The sequence below is a fragment of the Euphorbia lathyris genome, chromosome 1 (genome assembly GCF_963576675.1).
Source record: "Euphorbia lathyris chromosome 1, ddEupLath1.1, whole genome shotgun sequence".
Lineage (NCBI taxonomy): Eukaryota > Viridiplantae > Streptophyta > Magnoliopsida > Malpighiales > Euphorbiaceae > Euphorbia > Euphorbia lathyris.
This window is the reverse complement of record NC_088910.1, coordinates 135,504,445-135,514,915: the sequence shown is the minus strand read 5'-3', so window position 1 is coordinate 135,514,915 and position 10,471 is coordinate 135,504,445. Positions and strand designations below refer to the sequence as shown.

Sequence of the window (10,471 nt, the reverse complement as noted above, 5' to 3'; positions counted from 1 at the left end):
ATGAACAATCTTTTGAAACCTTGATAAGTGTAAATTATGCTATGATAATCACAGAATTAAAGGCTGAAAAGAATACTAATTAGACTTAATCAATTGCCAAAATCCTCATAATTTGCCTTATCTGTGCAGGTTGTTCTTGAAAGTTTCTGCATGCGTTGGGAAGTCAAAGAACAGTCAAACTGATGGAGAAATAGGGGATCTCGTGACCAGACTTGGGGAAGGAGTAAAAGGAGTCCCAATGCTGAAACCATAAGTCTCCATGATGAAAAAGTCTTTGCATGTCTTTTTAATGGTTTTGGAAAGTTAAAACATTGTCTTTTGTGAACAGTTTTTGTCTGCTTGTGCTGTTTTGTCTTGACTCAGCGGGATTGTCTTTTTCTGTAACATTTTTCTGTTCTGCCAGACTGCTCCTACAGGCAGTAGACTGTTCTTTCTGAATTTCCTAAGCTTTGTTTGTATTTTCTTTTTATTGTGTTGTATCCCTTTTTATAGCCTCATGTAGGAAGCTAAGGGATCATCACTTAACTTAGTTTTCAGTACTTGTCTTGTGCTTTTAAGTGTGTACTCATGGGAGTGAGATTCTTAGCAATCTCGTACCTTTTCAATCTAATTGTTTGGATGTGTTTAATACATTTCTTTTGTGTTTCAAGTATGAGCATGAGTGAGTAGTCACTCAACAGTCCGAAGCCGACCTAAGGCTGGTTGAGGCAGGTGGTAGTCTGCCCCTATTGTTTGCAAGAGCATTTCTAGATGATTGTTAGGTTGGGCACTCAAATCATGATAGGTATAGCTAGCCTATCCCTTAGTTGGATGACCGCAGAGGAGACTCAGGCCAGATAACAGAAAATGCAACCTAACACACACTAGTTGAGGATGGAGACATGATCATTTGTTGTGCCCGGGGTTCTTAGTCTTAAAGCTAATTGCTCTCTTGTCCTTAATGCATAAGAGTTTTTACGAGCCTATGTTTTATACTAGTTTGCATGCTCTTAGAAGAATCTTTGGAACATGGGAGACTTGACCTTAGTGAGATCAGTGAGAGTCACTTGGGATCTAGTACATCATATTGCTCAATAGGGGAAGAATCCACTTGTTCGCCAGCCGTCTGGTTACGCTTCCCGCATGTTCTATTTATTCTTGAATCAAATCCTTTCTTAAGTTGAATGCGTAGTAGTCATTGGATAAATCATTTATTCATAGTGTTTAGACTTAGCCCATCAGTCACTTTTCTTACGCTAATAGTTAAAACCAACCCGCTGTTCTAAGAACCAAATTGTTCTATAAAGAAGCTCGATAATTTCTAGCCTTCCTATCCATGTGGAGACGATAATATACTTTCACTTTATTACTTGGGACCTAGTGCACTTACTAGTGTCACTCCATTTTGGAGACAACAAACTTTTTTTTAGCTTGAGATAAGAATAATATCTAGTCAGAGATGGGCTAACGTCTAAGGAACTCACTCTGATGCTTAAGTTAGCAAAGGTTGAATATAATCAGAATATTGATAATTGATGTGTTTACATATCTCATGTGGATCATATACCTTTTCTATTTATAATGACTGTTAAGGGTAATTATCGTCATGTTCAAACCGTGACACAGTTAGATGGTGCACATTGCCATGTAGCAAACATGTTGCCATGTGTACTCATTTCATTAGAAATGAGGCCTTCGAGCCTCTAAAGTGTCAGGGACGAACTCTGTCTTATACCTTCTATCATTTGCACAATTGTTTATCTTGATCGAATTGTTGCTCTTTCTCAACCGTACGCCTACTGAGGTGGATGATGGAGAATTCTTCCACGTGGCTGAAGGGTACAGTTCACATCTGACATGAGATGAAATAATTAGCCCAACCAATCTAGGGAAATGGACCTACGTCAGGGGCCCATGTTAAATCAAGCCAAAAGGTTGTAGCACGTGCAACAATATAAAGACTTAAGCTGAAAGTTAACTAGCTTAACTAGTTGGACACATGGACCAATGAACGGTTCATACCTCAAAAAGACGCTCCCTTTCCTTACAATACACCGTACATTATTGAATAACATAAAAGGCAAAAGAGATCCGAAGCCATTCAACATCCAACACGTGTAAAGGTGTATTACCGAACCCAATCAGAGACTTACACGTGGAAAGTACAAAAGTCTTTAGGTATGTAAATATCTAGAAATAGCCTCGAAAATAGAGCACAACGTACATTACTATTCATTCTCTCACTTACTAACTGCTTTTAAGTTTATACTTTATCCAGAGTATCTTACTAACTTAAGCATCACAGTGGGGACACCCGATTCCAGCCATTCCCTGACTGTTTACTATTAGATTCACATCATCTCAAAACTGATCGGAAGTGTTATTCATTATTGAAGACATCAACATCTTTAGGAAATATTTCTTTCTCCTGATCAGACGGTTCTTGTAGGTCTTACGGATCCGAAGAATGATAACAATCTCCTAGTAAATAATGTTTTCATGGAATATTTATTTTTTTTGAAACAATTTTCATGGAATATTTATTAGAGTATCAATTAATATTTTTCATTACAAGAAGTTACTAATAATTTAAATCTTAATTACTTCTATTAAATGAGCTATCTCTTTATATATATATATATGTATATATATAGAGAGAGATAGGTTGTACTTGAAAGGCACATTACATTATATTTCAGAAACAAGAAAGAAGTGAGAAATGGGAAGTACAACAACAACAACAAGTGAGCAATACTTTGTATTCATGAACTATGATCCTCAATATGAAACTCTTCGAGCTGATCGGTTAGTATTTTCAAATGCTGCTATTTTTGTAATTATTTAAGCTTTTTTCTGTTAAATTTCTGATAAACTTTTCATTTTTCTTGATATTTTTGTAAATAAAATGAAGAACAAAGAAAGGAGCATATGAACTAGATTTATACTTAAGTAGGAAGCATGATGAGTTATTAGCAAACACATTTGAGCATGGAACCTACACCAAGACACTATCTTTAGTCATTGTTGATGGCTTTGCTGTTCAGATCACTGAAGACCAGGTAACTAATTAACTAATCATCTTTATTTTTAATTAAGGGTAAAGTCAATAAAAAAACCCGGTGCTTTCACGTTTTGTCAGGTATTTGTGGAATTTTTTTTATTCGAATGGGGATTGGGGTTTTCGGTTTGCTAAATATCGAGTATGTTTTAGGTTGATAATGTTAAAATGACCGTTGTCGAGCTCAAAATTGAAAAATTCAAAGACTTGATGATATTTTAAACAATTTTAATTTTTTTATTTTTTAATTTTGAGGCCAGTTAGGTGTTGTTTGGAGAGAGAAAGTGAATGTTTAAAGAGAGAAAGTTTCAAAAATGATGATTTTGGAAAATAAATAAAAATATGGATTTTTTTTTGTCTAAATGCGGACTGAGATATTCGTTTTGCTAAAACGATTATTTTTTAGTTTGACACTATAAAAATGACTGTTAACTACCTGAAAATGCAAATTTTCAAGAATTAAAGTTGTTAGTATAACATTTTACTATTGAACTAAATTTTTTATTTTCTAAAATCATCGTTTTCAGAACTTTCTTTTTCTAAAAATCCATTTTCTCTCTCTTTATCATACAACATTTATATAGCCTTAAAATTAAAAATTTGAAGAAGCAAAATTGTTTAGAATATAATCAAATTCTTGAAATTTTTCATTTGAGACTGTTAACGGTCAAATTTGATAATGTCAACTCAAACGTTCTCGATTTGCAAATGTAACCAGTACAGTTCTCATTTTGATAAAAAAGAAAGATCCTCCATCTGCAAAACAGTGTAACCACATGATTTTTTTTTTTTTTGGAAATAACCTAATTTTTTTATTAATTCAATTTCTAATTAATCTACTAATTAAAATTCTTAATCTTTAAGGCCAATGTGCTTAGATCTGCCAATGGAGTGAGACTTGTGGAGAAGAATCAAGAAGTTGCATAAGGAAAGGAAGAGGTTGAAGTAATTATTATTATTATTATTATTATTATTATTATTTAATAATGAGGTTGTGAAATTATTAATTAGCAAATTGTGAATATAATTGTGTGAACTTAATTAATTAAGAGAGTGTTAATTTATTATTAGTAGTACCTCTTAATGAGAAGTCTTCTAATTATAGTAGTAGTAATTAATGTATATTTAATTTTTAAGTTTTAATTTGATGAAAGGAAGATAATTTTGATTACCCCATTAATTATCTTTACTTGTACTGAAATGGGTATCTATCAAAATAAACAAAAAATTAAATAAAAATCTGTTGAAGAAAGTACTGTTCTTGTTTTTTCAGAAATAAAAAAAGTACTGTTCTTGTTTTATATATTTATTTATCTTATCATCTGGTAGGTAGCTAAGGTAGTGTTTGATGGTTCTTCATGGGAAAAAGAAAGAAGATGCCATTGAGAAGGGAGGCCCCCCATCTTCTTCTAATAATTAATAAATACAAAATTGTCAACTTTAAATGTGAGGTGAGGGACTATTTTTAATTAGGCAAAAAGCTTTCTGAGGCCCCCTGATCTTTTATTGTTTGGTGTATTAAGCCATCGATCTTTCATTTAGACACATTGAGCCTCTGATCTTTCATTGTTTGGTGTATTAAGTCCCCGATCTTTCATTTAGACACATTGAGCCATTGATCTTTCATATATGGGTGTATTAGGCCCTTCCGTAAATCAATTCATATATGAGTGTATTAAGGGCCTATTTGGTTCAACTGTTAGCTAATAAATGTTGTTGTTGCTATTAGTTGTTTGCGATTGTAGTAAGCTGTTTGTTATTGTTGTTGGTTGTTCGTTATTAGTTGTTTAATTATTATTGTTTGGTAAAATTATACTGAACTGTTGCTGTTAGTATTTATTTCTAATATGAACATGTTTTAAATTAATCAACAAAATAAATTATAAAATAAAAAATGTATTATATAGATTAATAAAAATAATTTATATAAAAAATAAAAAATTTATTGAACGCAACAAAACCTTGTTTTTCGATTATTTTATTCAAGAAATAAAAATAATGTTAAAAAGGAAACACATTTTATAGAAATAAGAAAGATAATTTTGTCAATAACAAGTAACTACAAACATCTGTCCATGAAAAGCTCTAAAAAGAGATTTTCGTGAAAAACTCCAAAATGTTGCAGTGTCCAGAGAAAATATTAAACGCTTTTGTTATATAAACCTAACCAACCGTTATATTTCTTGCGGTTTGGAGTGAAACGCTAATAATTAAACAACTAATAACAAACAGCCAACAACAACAGCAAATAGCTTACTACAACCGCAAACAACTAACATCAACATCAACATCTATTAGCTAACAGTTGAACCAAACAAACCCTTAGTACACCCATATATGAATTGATTTAGGGAAGAGCCTAATACACCCATATATGAAAGATCAAGGGCTCAATGTGTCTAAATAAAAGATCGAGGGTTTAATGCACCAAAAAATGAAAGATCAAAGGCTCAATATGTCTAAATGAAAGATCGAGAGCTTAATGCACCAAACAATAAAAGATCAGGGGCCTAAGGATACTTTTTGCCTTTTAATTATGTAAATAGAATTTTATCATATATATTTCCATACCTTAAAGATATTTAGCGTTGTTGAGAAAAAGTGACGTGGGAAAAATTATTGTGAGAAAAAAATCTGAAGGTCGCGTATTTGATCCACGCTAACCACACCATTTGATATCATTAAATATGAATAACATTCACGATCAGACTTGAAAAGACCTGAACAAACAACAAAGGGTCGGGGAGAGGCCAGAATCTGACGTCCTCTCTCTGATACTTAAATTAGTAGTGTACTTTGAGGAAAATGTAATAACTTGAAAGCAGTATGTAAATAGGAGAATGAATATGTACCTTATAACGTTCGTCTTGAGGCTATTTATAGAGATCTGGAATCATACCTGAGGTTAAATATCTTTCCACGTGTAAACCGTTGATTGGTTTCATCCTCTTTCCCTTTCATCCTTCCGTAATGCACGATATGTTCTTGGGAATATGAGTGTATCTTTGAAGTCTGGAATGCTTATTGGTCTAAATGTCTAATTAGTTAAGCTTTATGTCTAAGAATTCCGGTTGCTACACGTGTATAGGAAACCCGAGGTCACTAAATAATGATCGCTACCAGAGCAGTTCTACAGTTGCATTGGCAACGACTTTATATTCACTCTCAGTAGATGAGCGAGCTATCGTAGGATGCTTACGTGTGTTCCACGATGTGAGATTGTTGCCTAAGTAGACATAGAAGGCACTGATTGGGCATCAATCATTCATACATCCACCCCAGTCACTATCAGAATAACAACGAAGCTATAACGAATATAATGCCATAATCAGAGGTGTCATGAATAATGAAGTACATGTCTAATAGACTCTATATGCTCATTAGTAGGTGCGTGAAGGATTTGACACAGCTTATTAACTGCTAATACATTGTCCAGACGTGTTAAAGTTAAGTACTAAAGTGCCCCCAACAATGCTCTGATAGTAATCACCGGACACAAGACATGTACCATATTCTTTAGATGAAGGAGGTGCGATCGCCATTGGTGTGAGAGTTGGTTTTGAATCCACCATTTTAACATGATCTAAGATGTCATTGACATATTTTCTTGACATAAGTGGATCCTAAGTTTGGTGTGTTGGAGAGATTTCCATGGAGGAATGCATTAGAGACATCAAGTTAATTTACAAACGATCCATTTGAAGCAGCAAGTGCAAACACAGTACGGATAGTCGTGGATTTCACCACAGGGTTGAATGTTTCTTTATAGTTGATTCCTGATTGTTGAGTGAACCCACGAGGCACTAAGTGTCCTTTATAACGTTCCACTGATCCTTCTGAGTTATGTTTAGTATGAAACAACCATACAGAGGTGATGATATTGTAATCCTAAGAGCGAGTAATGAGAACACATGTGATGTTATCAAGGAGAACCTTGATTTCTCGAGACATTGCCCATCTCCATTCTGAAATTTTGTTGCTTTGCTGAAATAGGTTGGATCAATTTCACCATTATGATGAATAACAGTTAACACTTGAAATTGTCTAAGAGAATTCATCGTGGAAGACCATAACATCATGGGATGAACTCGTGAATTTATTGTATTTGTCGGTGAGGGATCAATATGTTGAACTCTTGTATCATTGAGTAATGCCGTAGGAGTCAGCAGACTAAACCTATAGGTGGCAGACTTCATATGCTCATCAATGGGTACATGAAGAAATCGACACAACTTATTGAATGTAAACTCAATGTCGAAATGCATTAAAGTTAAGTACTAAAGTGCCCCAATATTGCTTTGATAGTCATCACCAGACACAAGATATGTTACCAGATTCTTTAGATAAAGGAGGTGCAGTCGTTATTGGTGTGAAGAGTTGGTTTTGAATCCACCAATTTAACATGATCAATAATGTAGTTGATATATTTTGCTTGACATAAGTGGATCCCAAGTGTGGTGTATCGAATTTCGATGCCCAAGAAGTACGAAGCCTTACCCAAATTTCGAACTGGAAACTCCTTCTCAGCTGGTGATTGTTTTCAAAATGCGAGTTGGTGTAGTCCCCGTGACAAAAATATCATCGATATAAAACAAAATATATGTTTTTTCTGAACAAACAGAGAATTATCTTCTTGGGACATTTGAAAACCAATCTGAATCAAAGAGTTTCGTAGTCGTGCAAAGTATTCTTGAAGAGCATGTTTAAGACCATACAATTTTCTTTAAGAAGAAAAACACGTTCCAGTTTATCACGTTCAATGAACCCATGAATTTGTTACATATAAATGTATTTGGAGAGATTTCCATGAAGGAATGCATTGGAAACTTTAAGTTGATTTACAAACCATCCATTTGAAGCAGCAAGTGCAAACACAGTACGGATGGTCGTGGCTTTCACCACATGGCTGAATTTTTCTTATAGTTGATTCGTGATTGTTGAGTTAACCCACAAACCACTGAGCATTCTTTGTAACATTCCATTGATCCGTCTGAGTTTCATTTATTACAAAATAACCATCTAGAGGTGATGATATTGCCATCCGGAGGGCGAGTAATGAGAACCCATGTGTTGTTATCAAGGGGAGTCTTGTTTTCTTCTCTTCTTGTTTGCTACATCTCTACCGAGGATCAGAGAACTGGTGTTTTTACTAAACACCTTCACCGGGATCGTTTTTAGTTCTTACAAAACAAGCTGACATTTGGGATTGTACATCACGTATGTAATTTACCCCGTGTTCGATCCACGCTCGCCGCACCACTTGATATCTTCAAATATGTACAACACTTATGATCGACTTAAGAAGACCTGAACAAACAACAAACGGTCAGGGAAGGATCGGAATTCGACGTCCCTTCTATAATGCTTAAGTCAGTAGTGTACTTTGAGGAAAATGTGATAACTTGAAAGCAGTATGTAAGTAGAAGAATGAATATGTACCTTATGACGTTTGTCTTAAGGCTATTTATAGAGATATGAAATCATATCTGAGGTTAAGTATCTTTCCATATGTAAATTATTGATTGGTTTCGGTCTCTTTCCCTTTTCATTCTTCTGTAATGTAGGACGTGTTCTCAGAAATAGGAGCGTATCTTTGAAGTCTAGAATGCTCATTGGTCCACATGTTTAATTAATTAAGCTTTATGCCGAAGGTTTTCGGCTACTACACGTGTTCCAACCTATTAACCTAATTCGGTGTAGGCCCACGTTGCAAGCCCATTTCCATGATTCGGTGCAAGCCCATTCCTTTATAAATACACAATAAAAGTTCTAAATGTTATGAAATAAAAAACAAAAGATATATATATATATATATATATATATATATATATATTAGGTTATATTGAAAGTTATAGTTTTTTTAAAAGAAAATTATGGCTCTTTTTGTTCAAAAAATTTTAATATTAGTTTTCCTCATAAATTGTGATAGCTACTTTCCCAAAAAGCTCCAAATTGTAGCTTTTTCTCAAAGTAGCTTTCTCAACTTTTATGAAAGACAGTTTTGCATTTGCCAAACGTTGTTTTTAGCTGGAAAGGCTAGGAAAGTTAGCACAAATAAAATAAAAATGGAGTATAACTAGGAGAGAATAATTAGAGTACTAATTGAGATAAATGATTTCCTTTGATTATAAATATATTAGGTTACTCAATATATACATGTAGAAAACCAAGCATAAGAATGCACAAGTGATAAATACAAATTACTCGATAATTATCATAGTTAGAGAAGAGATAATTATCCTATAGATAACTAATAGAAAATACAATATTTATCCTAGATATAATTATGTGGTAATTATCTCTAACACCTCCCTCAAGCCAATAATAAGACTGAATAATAAGACGAGCACGAGAAGCTAAAATCCAGTATGGTAAGAACATCTGCAACCTGGTCTTAGGTGGGTGTAAATCGAAGCACACCTGCTCCTTAACAAAATGATAATCAAGTTCAACATGCTTTGTTCGAGCATGAAAAACGATATTAAGTGTGAGATAGATGGCTCTAACATTATCACACCATAGATGAATCAGATGAGGTATAGGGAACTTGAGGTCACTAAATAATGATCGCAACCAGAGAAGTTCTATAGTTGCATTCGCAACGACTTTATATTCAATCTCAGTGGATAAAGGAGCTATCATAGGCTGCCTGTGTGTATTCCAATATATAAGACTATTGCCTAAGTAGACACAAAAGGCACTAGTTGAGCGTCGATCATTCAGACATCCACCCCATTCACTATCAGAATAACAATGAATATGCTTAATCAGAGTCGTAGAGAATACAATGCCATAATCAGAGGTACCATGAATATAATGAAGTACACATCTAACAGACTTTATATGCTCATTAATGGCTGCGTGAAGAATTTGACACAAGTTATTGACTGCAAACGCAATGTCCAGACGCGCTAAAGTTAATTACTGAAGTGCCCCGACAATGTTATGATAGTCATCACCGGACATAAGATGTGTACCATATTCTTAGATAAAGGAGGTGTGATTGCCATTGGTGCGAGAGTTGGTTTTGAATCCACCATTTTAACATGATATAGGATGCCATTGACATATTTTGCTTGACCAAGTTTGATGTTTTGAATTTTGATGCCCAAGAAGTACGAAGCCTTACCCAAATTTTGAATTGGAAATTCCTTCTCAATGTTGGTGATTGTTTGTGAAATTCGAGGTGGTGTAGTCCCCATGACAAGAATACCATCGATATAGCAAAGAATACATGTTTTTTCTTCTCCAATTTTCTGAACAAACAGAGAATTATATGCTTGGGATATTTGAAAACCAATCTGAATCAAAGGATTTCATAAGTGTGTAAACCATTCTCGAGGAGCCTATTTAAGATTAAACAAACTTTTTTTAAGAAGAGAAACATGTTTCAGATTATCACGATTAATTAACCCCTGATGTTGTTCCATATAA

The 10,471-nt window shown here is 34.0% G+C and overlaps 1 protein-coding gene across 1 annotated transcript; it reads left to right on the top strand.

The window, feature by feature from the left end:
- Positions 1-2,624: 2,624 nt before the first annotated feature.
- LOC136215797 (subtilisin-like protease SBT2.5) lies at positions 2,625-4,207 on the top strand. The gene is made up of 3 exons (XM_066002954.1): positions 2,625-2,784; positions 2,891-3,038; positions 3,902-4,207. The coding sequence occupies exons 1-3, from the start codon at positions 2,699-2,701 to the stop codon at positions 3,962-3,964; spliced, it is 297 nt and encodes a 98-aa protein (XP_065859026.1). The 5' UTR covers positions 2,625-2,698; the 3' UTR covers positions 3,965-4,207.
- The last annotated feature ends 6,264 nt before the right edge of the window (positions 4,208-10,471 follow it).

Bases quoted from the DNA above. Each gene is read 5' to 3' on its own strand.
- LOC136215797 (XM_066002954.1), top strand. From the start codon at position 2,699: ATGGGAAGTACAACAACAACAACAAGTGAGCAATACTTTGTATTCATG. The intron at 2,785-2,890 runs GTTAGTATTTTC...AATAAAATGAAG, and splicing joins GAAACTCTTCGAGCTGATCG to AACAAAGAAAGGAGCATATG. The intron at 3,039-3,901 runs GTAACTAATTAA...TTAATCTTTAAG, and splicing joins TTCAGATCACTGAAGACCAG to GCCAATGTGCTTAGATCTGC.